General features: G+C 49.7%; 7 protein-coding genes across 7 annotated transcripts; 2 read left to right on the top strand and 5 right to left on the bottom strand.

The window, feature by feature from the left end:
- Window positions 1-308: 308 nt before the first annotated feature.
- On the bottom strand, window positions 309-1223 carry Triagg1_2660 (CAZyme family GH16; the record flags this gene model as incomplete). The annotated part of the gene is made up of 2 exons (XM_062896866.1): window positions 309-386; window positions 450-1223. The coding sequence occupies 2 exons, from the start codon at window positions 1221-1223 to the stop codon at window positions 309-311; spliced, it is 852 nt and encodes a 283-aa protein (XP_062758277.1).
- Window positions 1224-3361: 2138 nt separating this feature from the next.
- Triagg1_2659 (uncharacterized protein) lies at window positions 3362-4261 on the bottom strand (the record flags this gene model as incomplete). The annotated part of the gene is made up of 2 exons (XM_062896865.1): window positions 3362-3876; window positions 3946-4261. 2 exons carry the CDS (start codon window positions 4259-4261, stop codon window positions 3362-3364), a joined length of 831 nt encoding a protein of 276 aa, XP_062758276.1.
- An 887-nt stretch (window positions 4262-5148) lies between these two features.
- Window positions 5149-5448, top strand: Triagg1_2658 (uncharacterized protein; the record flags this gene model as incomplete). Its single annotated transcript, XM_062896863.1, has 2 exons — window positions 5149-5277; window positions 5338-5448. 2 exons carry the CDS (start codon window positions 5149-5151, stop codon window positions 5446-5448), a joined length of 240 nt encoding a protein of 79 aa, XP_062758275.1.
- A 784-nt stretch (window positions 5449-6232) lies between these two features.
- Window positions 6233-8490, top strand: Triagg1_2657 (uncharacterized protein; the record flags this gene model as incomplete). The annotated part of the gene is made up of 4 exons (XM_062896862.1): window positions 6233-6635; window positions 6732-7349; window positions 7500-8014; window positions 8086-8490. The coding sequence occupies 4 exons, from the start codon at window positions 6233-6235 to the stop codon at window positions 8488-8490; spliced, it is 1941 nt and encodes a 646-aa protein (XP_062758274.1).
- A 451-nt stretch (window positions 8491-8941) lies between these two features.
- Triagg1_2656 (uncharacterized protein) lies at window positions 8942-10162 on the bottom strand (the record flags this gene model as incomplete). The annotated part of the gene is made up of 2 exons (XM_062896861.1): window positions 8942-9351; window positions 9415-10162. 2 exons carry the CDS (start codon window positions 10160-10162, stop codon window positions 8942-8944), a joined length of 1158 nt encoding a protein of 385 aa, XP_062758273.1.
- A 1820-nt stretch (window positions 10163-11982) lies between these two features.
- On the bottom strand, window positions 11983-13449 carry Triagg1_2655 (uncharacterized protein; the record flags this gene model as incomplete). The annotated part of the gene is made up of 1 exon (XM_062896860.1): window positions 11983-13449. One exon carries the CDS (start codon window positions 13447-13449, stop codon window positions 11983-11985), a length of 1467 nt encoding a protein of 488 aa, XP_062758272.1.
- Window positions 13450-14704: 1255 nt separating this feature from the next.
- Triagg1_2654 (uncharacterized protein) lies at window positions 14705-19440 on the bottom strand (the record flags this gene model as incomplete). Its single annotated transcript, XM_062896859.1, has 5 exons — window positions 14705-17360; window positions 17412-17451; window positions 17539-18180; window positions 18236-18319; window positions 18390-19440. 5 exons carry the CDS (start codon window positions 19438-19440, stop codon window positions 14705-14707), a joined length of 4473 nt encoding a protein of 1490 aa, XP_062758271.1.
- Between the last annotated feature and the right edge of the window lie 2825 nt (window positions 19441-22265).

Below are 22265 nucleotides of genomic sequence, written 5' to 3'. Positions count from 1 at the left end.
TAACTAGCAACTGTCTCGCTCGATTGGTGTTTTTGCATACAAGTCACCAATAGTAATGCAACAGAGTCAATGCGATGAGTTGAGGGTCATAACAGTCGTATAAGGTATCTTGAAAGAATATATATACAGTGAATCAAAATGGGGTCCCACGCAGGGGACATTGTTGTCATGACATGTGCATCATAAAAAGCGCCTTCTACCATATCTACCCAAATCCAAAATTTCCTTTTATTTATTTATTTTCCATCCATCTTTTTCTTTTTTTTTTTCGTATCTTCTTTCCACTCTTCAAGGAGCTGAACCCCCCCTTAGGAAGAGTAGACGGCAACGTATTGAACCTCAAACATGTTGCCCCAGCCGGGCAGAGTCGCCTCGTTAGGATCACCCTATTATTTCGCAGGTTAGCCATGCAGGTTGCATCAATTGGGAGATGACACAAGAGAACTTACGGGCCATGTACCACCAACGGCGAGGTTGAGGATGATGTACATTGGGGAGTGCGCAAGCGTTGCCCAGAGACCCTCGTCGCCAAACTGAGCGCCAACAAGGGTGTGGAAGAGGACGCCGTCGAGGTACCACTCGATGGTCTCCGTCTGCCAGTTGTTGGACGAGCGGTTGATCTTGAGAGCCCAGGTGTGGAAGCTGTCGTCCTGGGGAATGGGAATGCTCTGGCCAAGCCCCGAGGGCTCGTTGCACGCGCCGCCGCCGGTGTGGTCGCAGTGGGCGGTGCCGTAGCCGGTCAGCTGGCCGTTGATCTGCTCAAAGATGTCGAGCTCTCCGCAGAGCGGCCAGGGCGTGCCGTGGCGCATGGAGTCGCCCAGCATCCAGAAGGCGGGCCACATGCCCTGCTTGGCGTCGAGGGGGCTGGAGCCGCCGCGCAGAGCGGCCTGGACCTGCATGGTCTTGCCGGGAGCCGGAGCCCAGGACTGGATGGATTCGATGCGGGAAGAGGTCCATTCGCCCGAGGGAGCTTGCTGGGGGACGAGCTGGAGAGTCTGGCCGCCCGAGAGCTGCATGTTGGAGTCGGACTGGGTGTAAGTCTCGAGCTCCTGGTTGTTGTGGAGGTCGGTGACGACGGTCCACTGGGTGAGGTCGACCATGTCGCCTTGCTCGCCGACGAAAGTCTCCTGCCAGACGAGGTTCATGCCGGGGATGTTTGGGGAGAGGGTGGCCGAGACGGAGGAGATGGCCAGGGCGAAGAGGTTGAGAGATTGGAAATGCATCTTGGTGGTGAAAAGTTGATATCGTTTAGACGTGGGATACAAGGATCTGTATCAGGAGAGAGAGAGAGAGAGAGAGTCTTGCTCTGACGGTTGAGAATCACGGTCAACTGAGGGAATGAATATCTAGACTTGGGCAAAGGAGTGTCTGTCTGTTCTTTTCTGGTTTGTTTTTGCTTTTGGTTCTGACTGTTCAACAGTAACAAGATAAAAGGAGTGCGCAGAATCGACCAGCGAAAGGAAGGGAACGGCCACAGGCCTGGCGAAGGGAATGAAGTTTGAAAGGGGGAAGAAGAAGAAGAAGAAGAAAGGGTATCAAAGCAACCGCAGAGCAAGACGCATGGTGGCAAGGACGGGGGAGGAGTGGCAGAGGAGCTGCTTAAGTACTCGTACATGTATTGAATGGCCCCAAAACCGATTTGATGCGTTGTCGTTGCATTCACCGCACCTGCACTAACTCTACCTAGTAGTACTCGAGCAACACTAGACTCGGGTACGAGTACGATACGAGTACATCTGGTGGACTAAGATAATGGCCATTGTTGATACTGCGGCCGTCCTCATGCTCAGGTACCTTGCATGGTCATGGAGTCCTATCATCATGCAAGCCGCGTATAGTCTGATCCACCACGGCCCAAGCGCCCATCGTATATGTCCGAATGCTAAGAAGAAGAGAAAATCCCGCACAGGAGAACAGAAGGAGTCAGAAGAAAAGAAGATACAGGCAAAAAATCCCAAACGGCAGCCAGTAAACGCCCTGGCCGAGGCGGAATGTTGGGCATGCCAAGACGCACGCTCTACCGGCTTATGGAGTGATTGTGACTGATAGGCGTGATGCCGCCCGCCAAAGGCAGAAATCCTACAGGGGGGCCAGGCCTTAGGCGCGAGAAACGTGCAGGGGGATTGGGGGCCAGGCACAGAAGTTGAAACAGAGCGGAAACAGGACCGGGGGTGGGTGCAGTAGTGTGCTTATACTGGGCTGCAGGTGTGAAGTATGTGCGTGGTAGCGAGCAGGTAGACTTTGTGGTTTGATGCGTTGGAGAGGGTGAGGTGACAAGGCTGGATTGGCTGTGGCGAGAGGAATGATGATGCCGATGCTGATGCTGATGCTGATGCTGAGATGTGGTGGACAAGGGGGTTACTGTATGTTAGGAGACTGTTGCGGGCGTTTAGCAGTCAATCGTGGGAGCATCGTGAGAAGAAGGAGATGAATGGAAATGGACGGGCTGATCGTCGTTGTCCAGCAAGCAGAATCCAGGGCACGCAATCAATCACAAACGCGGCCCCTGGGCATCGCATCGCATCGCATCGCATCGCATCTCCAGAGCCAGATCGCCTCGCTAGCAGATAGTAGTCAATGCCCCTAGTATACAAGTTATTGAAGTTCCATCTCCATATAGTCTAGGTAGTATACACGTTGTTCAATAAAACACCTCACAATCAGTTGGTACCTTTGCTCTACACCTCGGGTACACACACAAACATGTGAATAAACAGCTCGCATGTGCCTCAGCTCAGTCCCCCATCATCCCCAATCGGATCTCTCCCCCCAAGCAGCAGCAGGAATATCAAGGGAAAAGGGGAAGAAAAAACAAAACAATAGCCCGCCACCGGCAAAAAGTAGTTTCCCTCCCCCCTACCGTACGAAACAAAAGGAAGAAAAAAAACTGCTGGAAACTGCATGATGCTACTGTAGCAAATACGAGGATGCCGTTCCGGATTGGCTGACGGCGGCGCATCTTGGGCCAATGAGCGGCCCATGAAGCCTCATTGACTCGCGCCCCCCAAGTCAAGCTCAGGAGGTGGCCATTTTTTTGCTTTTTTTTGTGTTTTGTTTCGTTTCCCTCATCTTCTCTTTTGTGTGCTTTTGCGTGCTGGTATTGGAGAGGCAAAGGACAAGGGTTTTTATTTTTATTTTTTTTCCGCTTTATTTCTTATTACCCTTGAAATCCATGGATGGCCTTTTGCGCCTCACTTGGGCTGTGCTTTGCTTAGGCGAGAGACATCGTGGGGGCCCCATTGGATCCGGACAGGGGGGGCCACTCAGCATGTTTGATGTTTTGATGCAGCGCGGCAAACACAGGCTCAAACATACGAATACCGGTTGCCTGGAATATTCCATTCTGATTCACCTCAACTCCTCAGGTCATGCTCGTACTTGACATGGCAGCATCGCCGCTGTCGACGCTGTTCCCCAGCGAGTCCCCAAGCCTCTTCCCCAGATGCACAATCGTATTCTCGTAGATCCGCGCAGCGTCCAGATGTAGCTCATCCTCATCAATGTCCCAAGACGGACCACCAGCATCGTAGCTTTCCCCCCCTTCTGTTTCGTCGCCGTCATCTTCATCCTCTTCGTCATCCTCCTCTTCTTCCTCTTGCTCGCCACTGCTCATGACTTCCACCATGAGCACCCTCGTCTGCTCTACAAGACTCCGGCACCGCACCATGTCGGTAGTCGTCATGCCCGCTCGTAGCCCGTTTTCAAATCCCGGAAGCGTCTCATTCGTCTCAGTGTCCTGGCCGGAGAGCAGGCTGGCGAAGCAGTGGTCCAGTTTGTGCAGCAGGTCAAACGACGCTTTGGACGATGGCGGGAATGACCGGACGTACTGAGTAAAGTCACTGGCCAACTTGAGCAGAAACGGTATCTGCAAGCTCGCTGGTGTTTCATTTGACGTTAGCATTTCAATCATCTTATATAAAAATAGTTGAGATGGTCAATACTCACGAGTCCCTGATTTCCACAAGACATTCACAATCTCATCAAGCTCCCGGCACACCTCCCCAAAGGTCCGAAACCCAACCACCGTGTCCCCAGGATTCGGGTTTCCAAACTTTTTGACGTATCGACGCGAGACGTAGAGCAGCTTTTCATCTACAAATCTCCTCACCATGTCCTCCTTGTTTGATCCGGGCCGCAATGCACTGTTTCTCGGATGCGGCAGATTTGATGCTGCCCGTGAAGAGGCTGAAGATGGAGCCGGCGAAGGGAGTCCGCCTTGTGGAGGAATAAAGCCGCCAGGCTGTCGCGGTGATTCTGCCATGACTGATAGATTTACTAGAATCGACTTCAATACACAACGGAATACAGACAGGTATATGGGCGCCCTGTGCTTGTGCTCTCTGCTTCAGATGCCGACACGCTCAATGACGATGCCGCTGCGGATAAGCGGGGGTGGGGTGTTGGTGACAGTGGAAGCTTGAATAGATACCCTAGAGGAAAGTAATTTGATTATGGGGAGAGCAAAACAAGCGCTGTCAAGGCTGGGAAACAATGTGAATTTATGCCTGTCTGATCAAACTTGAATGGCTATTTTGAATGCTTTATGTGCAATGAACGTATGCCGACGCGGTAATATGGCTGTTTAATGAACTTTGTTTGGTTAGAGCCATCTTAGTAACCAAACGTGATGCTGGTGGGCTTGAGTTTCACGAGGAAAACTCAATAAGTTAATTACCTAGGTAGGTTACGCATGTGAAAATCATTGGAAACAAAATCCTCTCACAGTTGCAAAAGTGTAACAAGGGTAAAAAAAACAAGGCAACTAAATCAATGATGAAGATAGCTTCATTCCATTGACTCGTAACATCGTGAGCAACATCCAAATTGCTGCAAATGGCAAAAAGAGTGATTCCGCCCGGGCTCGAACCGGGGACCTTTTCGGTGGCGTCAACTAACTGTTAACGAAATGTCATAACCAACTAGACCACGGAACCAGATGCTCTATTGCTTGATACTGGCCCTGCCAATCTCAGTTCATCTTGTGTTCAGCATCTTCCTAATCATGTGACCTAGCGATTGAATGCGATCCATGGCGGGGCGTTTTTGAATTTTCGATGCCCTCAGTGACGTTCGCATCGAAGCAACTCTGCCCATCGCCCTTTGCGCTTCTTCGCCTCCGGTCCTCACCACTTGTCTAGCAAACTCACAATGCCTCCCAAGCGAATCTACGGCGAGAAGGGCGGCCGCCGCGCCCCCAAAGGCTTCGTCGCCTCGACTTACGAGACCTTGACCTCTGCCGAGAACGCCGCCTTTGTCCGCAGCATCGCCATCTTCGGAGTGCGTTTCCCACGATCGATTTGGAACTATGCGCGGGGATGCTGACATTGGAAAACTCAGGCTGCGGTTACTTTCCTCTCCAGCTCTTGGGGCGAGATCCTCCTGCCTCCGTACGACTCCCGATCAACCGAATCACTATGCGGATCTATAACTGACAACGATGTGATGTAGTCAATAATCGACAGGCACTCTCCCCACTCTCCCTCACGCTCCAATTCCGATTAACAATTCGACAAAACCCCCAAAATCAAACCGAAAAAATTGAGTCATTGTACATTAGAAGGATGATTGTATACTACGATGCGAGATTTGCGCGGCCTGATGCACGCGATATAGAACTTGCGGGGCGACTTCAGGTGGATGGTGCAGCTCGGCAGTGGCTTGTCGGAAATGATTGAGTCGATAATGAAATAAAAGAAAGGCGCTCTCCATTTTTGGAACATTCTTCGAATCTTGTTTTGTGCACGATGTGATCCTTTTCTTGTTGCTCGATCCGATCAAGGGGTGCTTTAGGAGATTTATTTCGGTCGTGATAGCCGAACAGGGAGACCCGGTACGGGTCAGGAGAAGGGGTGTTATTTTTGGAAAGAGCTTTGGATGGCGCAGCATTTTCATCTCTTCACCCTTTACTTCTTGCTGGTTAAAACGATGGACGAGAGATGGCAGCTGCGGTTGATCGCGGGACACCAGAGTCAACAGCTCGGCAGCTTGACGTAAACATTGGATCCAGGCGCGGCCTCATGGCAGAGCTCTTCTTTTGACTGCATTGCCTGCATATCACAGTTGTTTTATTCAGCTTCCCAAAAGTTACTTGTTATTTGTTTTCATCCTCGTTTCCTCGCTCTCTTTTCTACCCTCCTCGCTTTCTTTATCCTCGCTTCGTTTCCCAGGCTCTATAGTCGGTTGGATCTCTTTCCTCTGCTGTTGTATTCGGAGACGCTGTCTGACGGGAACAATGTCCTCTGTGAGTACTCGGCGTGCGCCCAAGTCGCAAGGAGGATTGGCCCGGCTGGTATCCAAATTCGAGAACCTCGGAGCATCAAAGACGCCTCAAGACATTGGATCGGCAGGTGAAGTCAGACACGGTTCGATTCCCGCATCCAGATTTTCAGATGCTCAGCCAGTGCAGGAAAACACAAGAGATGGTGCATTTGGCTCATCAAAAACTTTGGCATCGCCATCTCTGGCTCCTACGAGTACCACAAGAGGCCAGTTGAAAACGCCTCTCAGGGATAGCCGTGCTGGCACCACTGCAAACACATCGTCCAAAGTCGGGAAACTGATGTCTAGGAGAGGCTTGGCGGTTGCGGACATGAGGAGATTGTTTGAGCGAGGAAATGATAAGACTGTTACTTCAAGTGAGCAGACCCTGGTTCAATGACACTCTTCGACCGATACACATTCATATCTTTTTAGCCATGACATGGATGAATTGTGAACTAACGATTGAATAGATGTTGCGCGAACGACTACCTATGAACCTAAACGCGTTGCTTTACCTACCACGGCCACCGAGTGCAATGACCATAAACCGCTCTCCCTTGCGAGTAGCCCCATGAAAGCGTCGTCAACCGTAAACGAAGCGGGCACACTGGCGAATCGACAAGAAGACGAAGGAATTGTTCCTGATCTGGACTCCATTCACCGCCACGTTGAGCATCCCGAATACCTGCCAAGGCCGCTCACTTCGCCCGATCGCTCTTTTCGGACCCCGGGAGAGAGCAGAGCTGCTATCGAAGACAGTAAAAGCACATGGCAAAGAAATGAGCCCCGATTCAAGCTACAGGGTGGTGTGTTTTTGGACAAGACCCCTTCTCCGCTCAAAAGTATGGTTGTTACAGACGTAGGGACTTGGCGCCCAAAGCCTTTCGACACATCCGAGGTGGTCTTGGACTCTGAAAACGGAAACTTGAGACATGATGGCCGATATTTGGTGAACTCTTTTGAGCGAGTAAGAGGGGACGGCCCAGAGCTTTTGGAAGACGTGCAACCTGGTGTGACTCTCTGCTATCCATGCCGCGACGCCGTGCTATCATCGATGACTTATACTGACGGCGATGCCAAAGAACTACGTGGGCAAAGGAGCCCGCTGCTGCCCACATCCAGATCAGTTCCCTCTCAGCAGTCAAAGGTTTCCAATCTCCGGAGAAAGTTTGACAGCGCGTTGCCTTCATCAGTCTCGATGCCATCACTTTAGAAGAGGCACCCACGGACAGACACAGTCAACGACAAACAGCCACTCCTGCAGAATAAGGCTGAGCAGGTCGAACGAGCCATAGGACCTAGCCTGGAGACACCGCCAAGGCCGATTATTTCCCAACAGGGCTCTGTGCGGCCAGCTTCCACACAAGATGGCCCCCAGCCGCCTCGTTCCGGAACTTTGTCTGGAAACGGCAGGAGGCTCAAAGAGACGATTGGTCTTTTTGAGTCTATGAGCAATCAAGCCAATAGAGAAGACGGACTCAGACATATTCGCAAGGTATCTTCGTCTCCGACACTCCAAAGGACTGCCGCTACAAAGAGCAAGCTTGCTAGAGACAATCTTGAGCCGGAAACGACCAGAACTGGGGACGTACCATCTCCTCCAAGACTGTTGTCACCGATAGAAGATCGGCCTCCACAGCCATATACGCGATCACCAGGCGTAGATAGTGCCAGCAGCCAGGCTAGCGATATCAAGCCCTTGCTCTACACGAAACCGGCTATGATTAAGACAAAGCGCCATAAGAAACACTTTGTAAGTGGCTGCACCTAATCCTGAATTTCTCCATGATGTCGGGATTGCATACAGTGGCCTGACTTGTCAAGGGGTCGCTATTTAGATCGGAATGGAGAAGAAAGGCAAAGTTGAGATCTGAAGGCGGTGGCAAGCAGAGCTTTCCCGTGCAACGCCAAGGATACAATATCGACGGTGAGGGAGGGTTCGATTTTGAGCAGAAATACCACAGAATTTCGTGTGACGAGACATGGACGGACGGCAGCGAGGCTTCCTCTACTACGCACGAACCTATGATGCCGCACCGCCACCCTTCGCTTCGCCTTTTGCGTCGGCGCCTGATGTCTCGTAGCCATGGGCTGTTTGTTTCGGAGGCTCAATGCACGCTCGAGCAGCCGCAGCCGGTGAGAGACAATGAACTACGAAACCTTACTAGCCTTGGTAGTCTTTTTAGAGAGAGGATGGCTGCATTGAGGGCACGAGCTCAGACGGAGTAGGGGGAGTAATGGGATCGTGGGGGGCATCAGAAGTAGATTTCCCTTGGGGCTAGTTTACTACTCGAATACAGATGTTGTTATCACTTCAATCAACCGTCCATATACGATCATGGGCTTTCACAAGTATGTCATGGCCTACATCAATCTATATTGGGAGAGTCTGTTGCTCTGATAACGTTCACTAAGTAGACAGGCCATGAAATTATAAAGCGGGAAGCTTTAGACAGAGGTATCTCTTGTGTATATATATATATATATATCTCCTAAAGCCCAGGCTATCATGGACGACTATCGTGTCCCATCTTGGCAGAACATGTCCTCCCTGCCTCTCAAACTAATGGCTATTTAAAAGCAGTGTTTGCTAAGTTTTCAAAAACGCTTGCTAGAACGCTTGCTAATGAGGTGCAAACAAAAGAAGCAGAATAAAGCAAAATGGCCGCCGACATCAGTACTACTTGTGTAGCTGGCTTTCACCTGCCTCCGGCTTAGAGTGAATCTCCTTTGGCTGCAGATATCCGTCAATCTGTCTGAGCTCAAGATCGATTGGGTCAATGACATGGCGGACCGGAGCCAGGACAGTGGTGTCAGCGGCGTGAGATCGAGTGGCGGAGCTGGTGTTTGTGATGGCGGAAAAGAGCGAGCCAGACTTGAGGGGCGTGCGGGAGGAGTCGCCGGTTGATCTGTAGGGGGCCTGGTAGGATGATGAAGGATAGGAGGGCTCGGAGGAGGGAGTTGAAGGGGCTTGAGAGAGACGCTGTGCGGCGAGGGAGGCGAGGGGGAGGATGATTGCGATGGAGGTGGGCGTGAGAGAGCCGGCTTCAAAGTTGATGAAGTGGTACCATTCAAGGATGGCGAAGATGACTGCAGGGAGCTTTTGTTAGCGAGAGAAGATGATGATATGAGGGAGGGAGAGGGGAAGCTTACCAGGGACAAACATGAGGATTCCATTGGCCATGATGAGCACCTCCATTGGGGTCATAGCCCGACGGGAGGGAAGCACGCCGCGGTTGGTGATCAAGTGATGGACGAGCTTGGAGTTGAACAAGGCGCAGAACCAGGCAATGGAGCAGGTGTTCCAGATGAGCATCGTCTTGACCAGCCAGCCATACCTCCGGGTCGACACCAAGTTGAGGATGCTCTCGCATTGAATCACGGTGGCCGCCACTCGAAAGGAAGTGGTGATGAGGGTGACGAGCAAGGACAAGAAGGTGATGATGTACTTGGCCTTGTTGGTAAAGAGCGAGACCATGGTCCACGCCTGGTACATGAGCGCGGCCTCGGCGATGACGGCGAGCAGCATGGAGAGCACGGTTCCCGCGACGCTGGTGCGGTAGTTCCAGGCCGGGATCTGGGAGTAGTCGCCGGCCCAGACCTGGTAAAAGTGCGAAAAGGGCGAGAGGAAGTAGAAGGCGAGGAAGACGGTGCGGACGGCGCAGACGATGAGGGCGAGGACGTGCAGCAGGTTGGAGGCGCGGAGGAACTTTTGCGACGGGGTGACGAGGAGGACGACGAGCAGCATGGTGAGGGAGGCGCCGAGCTGGGCGCCGTAGTTGATGAGGATGCTGGCGGTTTCGTCGTTGAAGGCGTCGATTTGGGAGATGGGGATGGGGATGGGGGGGAAGCCGGGGGGGCCGAGGATGGTGATGTTTTGGGTGTATGGGTTGAAGTCCATTTTGGGTGGTGGATGGAGTGAATTGGTCGTTTGACTGATGATGTTGAGGATTTTTTTGGTGTTGATATGAAAGTTGGTGATGTTGGATATCTTGGTGTTGAGGCTTGAGTTTGAGAAGACGATATATCAAACCGAACAACAGCAGCGCAAAAAAAAAGAAGCTATACAGCCAACCCAAAGCAAAGTGAAAAAGAAGAATGTTTTCCAAAAAACAGAGTTGCCGCTCAAATCATCACAACTGAAGCCATTGTTCCCAACGTTTCCTCGCATTCAGACCATCGTCAGCTCACCTTATAAGAGAAAAAAAGAAAACAACAACAGAACCGTCGTCACCCATCGCATTCGCCCACCGAACCGGTACATTGTCTCGCACGGCATAATACCACACCAGAATTTCCAGTCTCCAAACAGGGAATAATACATTTGAACTAAAGTGCATCACCGTTTCGGGCATTACAGCAAGGCAAAGGGGAATAAAAGTGAGGAAGATGGGGGATTGACGATGCAGGGAGCGGGAGGGCTTAATATTGTTGTTGCGGGAGGTGGCGTTTTGCTTAGTATTGTTCTTGAGACGGGGGGTGCGGCAGGGGATCCGGATTGGGATGTTTGCGGGTTTCCAGGTGAGGGATGGTTGATTATGGCGTTTTGTTTTAATCTATTTTTATATTTTATTTTATGTGCAGTTTTGTTGTTTTGATGAGTTTGGGTTGGTGATGTTTTGGTGTGAGGCCGGTCTGTAAGCTAGGTGTTGCTAGATGCACTTTAATTCAACCACAAGTACTTTTCCGTAGATGCGAACAACTGAAAAATACCATGAAATAAATAGCTTCTTGCATGTACCGACGATATTCAAAACACACCAACCGCACAGATGCTGCAAAAGACAATCAGCTGCGCACAAAGTGGCCAGTGTCACACGGAACCTGCCGAAGCTCTCCAACTAACACGCATCCCAAGTGCCGGGCACCTGTCATTCAACATCATAGCTCCAGCCCTCAACGCTCCAAGCTCCCGGTTTCTGGATCCCTAGTACGAGCAAGCTGCTAAATCACGTTGCTACTCGTATGTTATTAGACTCGATCCTCACGCTCTGTCTGCCTCGTCTCGATATTTGTTCCATGTCCACCGCTTTCTCTAGGTGCTACAAAGCAAAAAAAAAAAAAAAAAAAAGCCTGCATGAACCAATAGTCCGCAAACAAACAAACGCCACCCACTCACAAGGCAGCAAACGGGCACAAAATTAAATTAAATTAAAAAAAATCCTGCTTTTCGTCGCTGTGTAACTTCCCGGGTCGTTTCCGCGGTCGCCTCCTCGTATCGGCCCGCGGGCCGCTGTCAAATGAGCGGAGAGGGAGACGAGGCTTCAGGGCGTTGTGACGATGTTTGCTGGATCCTTGCTTGGAGGGGGTTGGCATTGGCACATTTTGCGGCTGAGAGGCACTGGTGAGAAGCGGTCTGTGTTACCAGAGAGAGAGAGAAATGAAATGAGCGAAAAAAAGACTTGCTGACTCCTGAGCAGTCTATGAGTGGTGATGTATTGTCCATCGTCTATGTACTATCCAACTCGGTAAAAACAGTCCAAAATTCATGACCTTTATGGGTTGCTCAACTGCCGTCAACCTCATTTCGTCGTTTGTAATCTCCCAGAGTGTGTACATGTATGTATCTCTGCTCTAACAAGTCCAATCGAAAACAAAAAAAAATAACCGCCCGCCAAAAGTAACATCTTAAAAAGCAGATAATGTACCTCCCTTTATATCCGAGAAGCGTGTTGAATACATGTAGCTTCCAATCCTCCCCATCGAGACATCTTCAGCACATTAATACGAGCAGATTCCTCCAACCTCATCCTCCATCGTCCAAGTTCCAGCAAGACCCTTTACTTCAACATCTTCCGTCTCCGAGGGAGCGCCGTCATCTTCTTTGCCTAGGAAGAAATCGCCGCTGCCTTCCTTCCTCACCTGTCTCTTCATGAATCTCCTTGTCCACTCTTCAACGGCCGGTTCTCCCGTCTCGTCTCTCGCCTGCTTGAGGAAGGGAATCAGCGCCGTGCCGCCAGTGCCCTTTTGGCTCTTCCCTTCGCTCTTGCGAGAGGCAACGGCGAGGTTGAGAGGCCGGCGGGTGACTTCGGGGCTGCGAGACCTGCTACGGGCGCGGACTTGGCGAGACGGAGTGATGACATAGCGCGTGACAATGGCAATGTGCTTGTCTCTGAAGGCGCTCAGCATGGCTAGGCAGGCATCGTAGGCGAGGCAAAGCTGAGCATCCTCGGTGTGTTCTTGGACGTATTCGCGAATGTTGGCCACGCGAGAGACATCCTCGAGGAACTGCGCATGAGGGCCTGGCATGTAATTGCGCATCTCCTGGATAAAGTTGTGCTTTGCGCTGCGGCCTCGGCTGTCCGAGCCGGATGAGGCATCTCTCTTTTCGCCCGTAGGTCGGTGCTGGATGCCCAAGGCAATGTCGAAAAACTGAATCAGACTACTCTGCGCATTGCTCCCTCCACTGTATTGTCGATATTTGTCGTTGCCTGTGCCATCATCGTAAATGACTCCAAACGGCAAGCCGGCTTCGCCCATGTTCTTGCTTCCGGCAAGGAAGGGCCTGATGCGGTTGTAGAAGATGACGGGATCGCAACTCTCGTGCATCCTCTGCAGGATATTTGTCAAGTCAGTCAAGCGCTCGGCAAAAGTCCTCAGACACCGTGTAACAACGGCCGAGTCGTTTTGTCTCGCCGCCGCAATGGCCGTGAGCATGAGAGACATGATGGGGGCGCCGCGGGCCTCGATGGCCACCGAGACGAGATAGAACCATGATTCGTCAATTGCCCCGGTAAACGTAAAGAGCGTGGCCAGGTTCTCCAGGTTGTCAATGTCTTCGTCCATAAACAGCGGCTTGAAGTTCCACAGGCAAACGGCCGCATAAGTCGCCACAGGCGGAACCTCCAAGTGGCGCGACACATCCAGCAGCGGAATCGAGATTTGAGGCGGCAGTCGATCCGAGGGCGAATCTCCGCCCCAGATGTATCCGTGAGCCATGAAGCAGAGCAGCGAATACGCCCGACGCCACTCGGCATCGTGCTCCAGGCCCACGGTCGACAGCACCGGCAGGCGGTCGATAACGCCGCGCAAACGGCGGCTGAGGATCAGAGCCTGTAGATTCGCCACGATGGCCTCCCATTTGTTGTAGTAGGGATCTGGCAGACGGGTGAGAGGGAGAGTGCTGGGCAGAAAGCCGTGAGTGGGTGAGATGCCGTAATCGGCGAGGACGGGGATCGGAGGAAGCATGTTTTAAGCTTCTCTTCCTTAGTTTGAACCACAAGGTAAAGATCCGGCAGAGTCGAAAGTCGCGCTTAGTTCCAGGTTAAAAGAGCCAAAGTAACCGATACTGAGGCAAATAGTTTGATGGAGAAGTTGAGAGTGAAAAAGACCTAGGAAGAGTTTTGAGTCCTGAAACAATCGTCGGCTTGACAAATATTTTTCGAGTTGCGTTAGCGGGGGGGACGGGCAACGCCTCCTAATTTTCCCTCGGGTTTGCGGGATAAAAGCCAACCAATTTCTAAGCCGCGGCGATTGAACCAGGGAATCTTCGGACTTTCAAAGCTAAAAAGGCCAATGACGAGTCACAAGACGGAGTTTCTCTTGCGTGCGAACGCGGGGAGAGAAGCGTGTCAAAATAGCAAAGGAACAAGAAACCCGGATGGAAAATGTCTCCGGGGACGGTGATGATGAGAAAATGCGGGAAGAGAAAATGACACATCGGCCCATGCCGCGCAAAGAATGGTCCGATTTTGGTTTAAACCTTTCTGTGGCGAAAATCGTCATTGGGTTAGACAGCCTATTATTAATGTCTCGTTCGTTTCTTAGTTTCTTAGCCCGACTATTTGGCTCGTCGACTGGGCGGTTGGAAATCCGATGGTCCGGTCGGGAAAAGCCATCGGACGCCACCGAATGGAATCTCCCGGGCACCGAGTTTAATCTTTGCTCTACGGACGTGCGGAGGAGATGAGGGGGGATTTCCAGGGCGATGAATGCTGGGAAACATGGAAGAAATCAGTGTACAGTGCTTGGAAGTGTTCAAGACTCTTCTTTTCTTCCGTGGCTTCACAACTTGGGGGTTCCACAGTACTTCAATTTGGCTCAGACTCACACGTGACCAGGCATTTGTCGGATCGAATATCTTCCCAGTATATCCATTGTATATGTTTAAAGATCAAAGCTAATTCTAAGATTTATTCATCGAGAATACGCTCCATCTGAAGTGCCCAATACAAGGGAGCATATCCACGCTGATGGCTGTGAGTTGGCTATCTCCCAAAACTGACCCCTGCTCTAGTTGCCCGAGGTGGGCTTAGTTGTCCAGCCAATCAGAGACTACAGGCACGTACTAACTTGCTTATACAGGCAGACTATTGTCAACTTCAATGCAGTCTTGAGAATGGCCTCTAACTAAACCTTTGGTGATCAGCCGCAAGGACGCGTACTGTAATCAATACAGTAAATTCCAACTAAAATCTGCATATAAAGTGAGACTCTGTCTGATTTAACGGTAATTCTTCTTCAAGAACTCGAGAAACTCCGGTCGCCCAAATGCAGTGCGCACTTTTCCAGAACTCATCAATAATTTTGCAATTTCCTTTTTCCTATTGCGAAGAGCCATTGACAAAGCGCTCAGCCCCTCCCCGGATTTTGCCTCGGCGTCAATTCCATCTACATCAAGTAGACGAGCAACAATACTCAAGTTTCCTACCTCGACAGCTTTATGCAACGGATTGCGTTTGGCCTTGACGTCGTAGTAGTTGACGTCCACATTGTGTTGGAGAAGCCAATCCAACAATGACATGTCATCTTTTTCGATCACGTTATGCAGCATGCGGCCGCCACAGACGGCTACATCTTCATCTATGGTGACGCCCTTCTCGACGAGCAGCTCCACTGTCGACCAGAGACGTGAAATAATGGCGCAGGAGAGGACTGAACATTCAGAGTGCCGGGCTCCTTGCGCTATCAGGACATCAAGCGTTTCCTGAGATGCATGCCTTGAGGCTATCACCAACGCTGTTTCGCCTTGTTCGTTTTCAGCATTTATATCGGCACCTCGTGTGATTAGTACGGCGGCTGCATTCGTAGCGTTAGACTTCGCAGCATTATGTAACGCTGTCCATCCCTTGCTGTCTCGGATGTCCACATCTGTTCCGTGGGCGAGCAAGACTTCAAGCATACTGGAGCTGTTACAGGCTGCCGCTATATGAACGGGCATCTGGTTCTGCTTGTTTCGACTCTCCATGTCTGCGCCATGCGCGAGCAATATTTCGACCACACTGCCACGCTCTACTATTAAATCTTTTGCTTCTGCCGCAATATGCAGCGCTGTGCATCCCTCATTGTCTCGAATCCCCACGTCTGCCCCATGTGCAAGCAAAGTTTTGGTTACATTCGGGCGGCAATAGCTTGCAGAGATCATCAGCGGTGTCCATCCCTTCTCATCTGGGCTGTCCGTCTCCGCACCATGTGCGAGCAATACTTCAACCCCACGGCCACGGTCTGTCTCTGCACCCATATGTAAAGCTGTACGCCCCCATCTGTCCTTGTCTCCTACATCTAGGCCATTTGAGAGTAATAGTTCGACAATGTTCGTTTGGCCGTTCCGTGCAGCAAGATGCAATGCTGTCCAACCCTCTTCAGTTTGAGCCTCTATATTTGCGCCCTTTGAGAGTAACAGCTCGACCCTGCTCACCGGCCCAATCGCCGCAGCATAATGCAATGCTGTCCAACCGTTATCATTTCGGCTCCCTATATCCGCTTCCTTTGAGAGTAATAGCTCAAGAAAATTTGGGTTTGCAGAATATGCAGCGATATGCAACGCCGTCGAGCCCTTCGCATCTCGCATCTCTATATCTGCCCCGTGTGTGAGCAATAGCCTAACTATACTTTCTCGATTGGCATTTATGGCGACATGTAATGCTGATATTGCTGGTCCGTGATCGCTTGTGGTCTCTATCTTTGCACCCCTTTTCAAAAGCAACGCTGATATCTCTTCGCGCCCTGCCTTTGCCGCCGATGCGAGGGGACTGAGGTACCTCCATTCATCACCAAAGGTATCAGTGTTATGAGGTCGAAACTTGGTATTCACTGAATACAATGTCGAAAGAACCTCCTGGGAGATAGTGATTGGACTGATTGTTTCGTCCTTGTTTCCAGGTTCTAGATCTGCATCTTTATCCAAGAGCAATCTAACAATTGATATTGGTCCTCGTCTTGCAGCTAGGTTCAAAGGCGTTCTGTAGGTAAAAGTGTCTCTCACTTCGATGTCGACATTCTGTTTGAGTAAAAGCTCGACTATGCCTGCATGTCCGTTATACACTGCCCACCATAGAGGTGATCTGTTCCGTTTGTCTCTAACATCGGGGTCATATCCCTTTCTGATCAGCTCTACCACTACAGCTGATAGACCCAAGCAGGCTGCGACATGGAATTCGACTACTTGCTCTGGAACTTGTAGTAGACCGCCTGTTGTACTTGCGGAAAGGTTGGTGCGTGCCAGGTCTATCTGCATCAAGGAATCGTGCCACAGATCTGACTTCGCCCCGTTGTTAAGAAAATGCACTACCCTTTGGATATCTAAACCTCGAGCTGATAAAGCTTCCTCTGTGTGATGTGCCCAGAATTCCGTTGCATAGTTGTGAAAGTTTCCTTCATCATCGTTTTTGTTCATGAAAACAGAACGAGGGTTGGAAAATGACAGATTTGTCATGCAAGTATCGGCAATCAATTTCTGAAATTTCCCCGTCTTAGTGTCGTTTGGGCTTTCAAAATATTCTTGAATAGTGTAATGGGCTAGTCGAGCTCCTCGAGTTTCGCTGTCTATCACAACAAGCGGGGCGCAAGCCTGGGTGATATGGTCGGCGGTTGGGAAGTTATCTTCATCTATCATGGATTTTTCAGTGTCGATTGCGAGTATTAATTGAAGTATACCCACCGGAAGTGGTTTCTTGGATTGAGCCACCCACGCAAGAATGGTCATTGCGTCTGCGGGCAAGTCGCCTTTCTGTTGCTGTATTCGTTCCATTGCCTTGTGGTAGGCTTTGCTTAGAACGTTTGATCTATCGATTCTCTCTGTTGTCTTCAATGCCCTCCGGATACTCGTAATGGATCTCTTGCCAACAAGAGAGTCGATGTATAGCTGAGCTAGGAGAAACCTAATTTGGTAAGCTTATGAATCCCATATCTCACTGTCACAATTTACTTACATCCCTTCAATGGCAGATCTTATGCATTTCTTGATCTCCACTTATAAAGATGCGTTGCGTTGCACAAAATCGGGCAGCTGTGCCATGCGTGTATCAAGAAACGAAAAAACGTCATTTGTGCTGGGACTAATCTCCCACTTCAACGCTCCTTCAAATCTCTGTTCAATGACGTGCAATTTGCGAGATGTGGCGCAAATGTTAAGCCCTTTCTTTTGTGCAGCAAAAAGTCCATCAAGCAATCTTGTGCGGCTATTTTCATTGTTGTCACATTCATCCAGAGCATCGATAATGACATAAGCTCTCGAGAGTAATGATGATATCAACTCGAGCAGATCAACAAGCTCTCCAATCAATGGCCAAGTGCCTTTCTTCTTATGATGTTCACAGAAACTTTGAATCTTTTCACGGCAAGGTTCGTGATTTTGACCTAATTGCTTGATGAGATTTGCGATAAGTGGCTCTGGCTTCTGTGTGTCTTGGCGGTCAAATCTGTAATAGAAGAAAGCAAGGCCAATCGTGTCGTCATGCCGAAATCCACGACTCAAATGGTCTATTAGGATAGCCATCTGAAAGGTCTTTCCGGCGCCAGGAATGCCGGGACAAAACAGAGTCGTTTGTGGAATGTTTATCCATTGCTGAAGTTCTTCAGAATTTAAAAAGTCTTGCCCTGTTCCAGGTTCGCACTTCTTGATGTAGTCATGATGCATGGACGCAGAGTCAACAGAACTCAGCCATGCCAGGGCTTCGTTTTGCTTTCGAACTCTCTGGACTATTGAAGCAGTAAGCAAGAGGTTTACCGTCATCTCAAACTAAGCAGATCTTACCGTCAATGAGATTATCGAGATCTTTCTTCGTCTCCCCGAAACCGGCTTTAATATCTCGATTGATTTGATTCAGTTCGTCTTTGACTGAGAAAATGGGCAATTGAGACCTGTGATCAGCTCCTGCTACGATATATAGTTGAATGGTATGACTCACCCTCATTCAATATATCTCTGATGGGCCGCTCTCCTTCCACATCGCTTGACTGAACGCAGCCCAAAAGCTCCTTTGCAAATGCTGCCGCTACTGCAGCCGCGTATTTCTGCCAAGTTTTATTCCTATGGGAATCTGCATAATCGCAAATGCCCCGTATGACGATGCATGGAAAACTGTTCATCAGTCCGGCAGCCTCCATCTCAACGCAAAGAACTTTTTTGTCCAACTCTTTGGTTAGCCTGTCTCGGAGTTCCGCATCCTCGATTGTCGTATTGCTAGATGCTATGAGACCGTATTGAATGCGCATGGATCGATTTTTTCTTCGAACGATTTGAGATGGGTCGCATGAAACGCAGCCTTCTTCCTCCTCCTCCTCCTCCTCATCCGACACGCCATCACCATCCTCTTTTATAGTATCACCCACTCCATCATCTTCGATGGGCTTCCCATGAACGTGCGAATAGCCTGACTTGAATAATACATCCTCAAGTGAAGTAGAATCAAGATATGACTTTGCGGCCAGTGGATATCTTTCTCTAAATTGCTCAAGAAAGTCAGGGATCTTTGAACCTTCCAGCTCGTGTTTCGATTCTAGTTTTCCCAGGGCCGATAATAAAGAGTTGGGGGGATTACTGAGAGAACCAGTCCTTTCAAACTTTCCTCCTTCCGTCGACTTGCCGAGATCCCACTGAACAACACCAGGAAACTGACCATCTGGTGTGCTTACAACCACATCGCCTAGTCGTACCTTTGGCGGAATCCCTCCTCCCATGCCGACTAAGAGACCGATTTTAATGGAGGGAAACGCCTGGACCATCTGAGTAGCCGCGGTGGCTGCTGAGTTCGGACCAGCATAACCTTTGGGTAAACAAGCGATAACGATGTTATGCTGGCCTATAGAGCCGAGAGTATAGGCGTTACTATCAGTGGGAGGCTTCGATAGACCCTCATGCCTCTCGTCTAGCATGGCCGTAGCTGCGGTTTGCTCTTGTGGCAGCGCGCAGACCCATCCGACGCTGTAATCGGCATGGGATTTCGTGTTGGGACTCATTTTGAGCGGCGATCACGGCACTTTAACTTTGACAGTGCAAGATATCATGCAAATCTGCTCAACATGAGAAAAAGCCATGTCATACAAGGACGAAACGCGGAGGGGAATAAGGCAGCGATAAACCAGGCTCAGGTGGCACAGCCTTACATTGAGCTGAGATGTTCCGACCAATCAGAGTGCAGTAGCGTTGAGCCAATTCAACGAAGGTTCTCATGAGCAGCATCCTTGTTCTTATCAATCCGAAAAATTGATAAAACATCGACTATGACTCACAAGATATATAAAACACATGTACTTAGTTGCCTCATCTGCATGCGAGTGTGCACGCACGTACCCGTACGAGAGCTACCATGTGTCAAGCACGAGACAATGGGGCGTCTATCAATCTGCCATCGTTTGACACCTGCATTTGGCCGGAAAATCGATATAGGCTTCAATCTACCAATAGGTAAATAAATCTCCGCGTATTGTCATTCTAACGCTGCATTTACCTATAGCTTTGATATTGTTGGGTATTATTCTACAAATACTGGCATCGTCTGGTACACTAAACTTGATTATCACCAAAAAAAAACTTGCTCTTAACCACGCAATTACGACCAGCTCACTGATCACCAGATGTATCCTTCAAAACCCTAGGTACTTATCATATTACGTGGCTTATTGGGCAGCCTCTTCGGCTAAAAAACTGTAAGAAGACACACTCGCCAGTAGGCGCATTCAAGGTTCAGGTTATCTATGTACGGCCACCTTCCTTTGGAGTATTTCATGTTAACTATTGGCACACCTTCGATCTAGAGAAAGCTAACTATACTACTGACCCTTTAAACTGATCTGGCTGAACTCAACCATCATGCGTCGATATGCTAATGTGAACTGTAGCGACGCCACTAGAGAAACCGCAAAGTAACATTGCGATAGAACCATAGCCGTGACTTGAAAACTTTGCGATTAGGCGTATATACTTTATGCATTAGAAATCTATATAAATGTGGTAACTTTCTTATATATAAATGTGGTAAATTTCTTACGACCTTTTGATCCAAACTCCCTCCCGGTCGTTTCCTCTCCAGAGCCAAGCGGCCACTTTGTATACGGATTTTCCAATTGTGCAAAGCCTTTCGATCAGAGATTCTCAACCTTGAGAAATCGGGCGATGACCTGAATATCAAGGACGATACGCACTCGACTATTCAAAGACACGCCTACCAAACCGTCAAAAGAATCGGAATCTGGAAGTTCAACACATCGAAATCTGTCGAATCGCCACCCAACTCCTCTCGGGGTTAGATTCTACGATATGGATCCCGGTCACGATTTTGAGCCGCCCATGATTGAAGTGGTGGCTCATGAGTATCCATGGAATCCGCGCAACCGGCGGCACATCAATATCGACTTGGGAGCCACGGCATCAGCAGCGGCGCAAACGGGGCGCCATATTCTCATCATCGTGGATGAGCCCCTGGAAGGCAACGAGCGTGTTTCTGTACCGTGGGAGCTGCTCGATGGCTGGTGTCGGCCTATCGGGAATTCCTACGTTATATCTCTCCTTGTTCAGGATTCAACGGATTATGAACACTTTGAAGGATATCACAGGAGTGGGCGCAGCGCTTGTTTTTACTTTACCCTCAATCCTTTGAGAATCGCCCCTCTGGAATACTAAGGTGGAACACACTGTATGTTGCTGATCAGCTTGGCTGCTTGGCACATACATGTACTATGGTTGAACGGGCATGGATAACCGGATACGATGGAAGGGATTGATTGGTAACTGGTAACGGGGAAAGCATGTACTGGATCGTCCTTCATATTGCTATTGGAAGATGCATTTTTGTCGGACATAATGATGGAGGGGATTGATTGGTAGCCGGCCATGGGGAAAGCATGTACTGAATCATCTTTCATATTGCTATTGGAAGATGCATTTTGTCGGGCATTTTGATGGAGGCACACGAAATCTGCGATTATTTAGGTAGACTTTAAACTTTCTCGATCCTAGGCCGGATGGTATAACGTTTGTGTGGAGAGATGGCGGTTTGGCTGACGACACACACAGAAAGCTCTTACGAAAATCCCAATATAAAACGCTTGGTTCGAGAATCTCGCCTTCATCAATGTGCTTCTTTGACAAATTATTCTTATTCTCTGCTGACTACGACTTGGTAGGTTTTATTGGGCTTGACGAACTAGATACTCACCGAATTAGCACACGATAGCTGGCATTCGGTGTAGTGAGGCTGCCCCGTCGACCTTTCCTGCATGTGCCTAGCTCAGGCATGGCACCAAGACATCGGGTCGTGCATGTGCATTTTCTCCAGCCGGATCTATCGTAGCACTAGTAATGGGTCGGCGTGCGGGTAGAGGAAGCGAGTGTTCAGCTAAGGCTTGAGTAGCATGATGTATCCCATGTGTAAATGCACGGCGAGGCTATCCGACGAAATACTACTGCATGTAGGTACTTCAGCAGCGAAGTAAGCATATCCGTGGAGTTATGGACCAGCCACTAATATGACGCTCAAACAGAGGAATGATACATGATCCCGAATGTAATTACTAATAATATCACAACCTGAATTTCACGACTGGAGCATCCGCCAATGTCCACACTGGTAGGATGACACGGCACAGATATCACATGTATTGGTAATACGGAATGGGTCTGTCCCGCATTGAGGCTCGAAAGGATAAAAAGAAAACGGTAATTATACCCGATGTTAGGCGAATTGCCTGACAGGATCGAAAGGCGTGCCGGTACGTGATGAGAAAAACAAGAGCGAAAAAAAAAGTTCCTTGTAGTAATAGTGCGGTGATGAAGACTCTAAACC

This window comes from Trichoderma aggressivum, assembly GCF_033847375.1.
Source record: "Trichoderma aggressivum f. europaeum strain CBS 100526 chromosome Unknown scaffold_007, whole genome shotgun sequence".
NCBI lineage: Eukaryota > Fungi > Ascomycota > Sordariomycetes > Hypocreales > Hypocreaceae > Trichoderma > Trichoderma aggressivum.
Note: the sequence above shows the minus strand (reverse complement) of the source record. Positions and strands in the feature narration are given on the sequence as shown.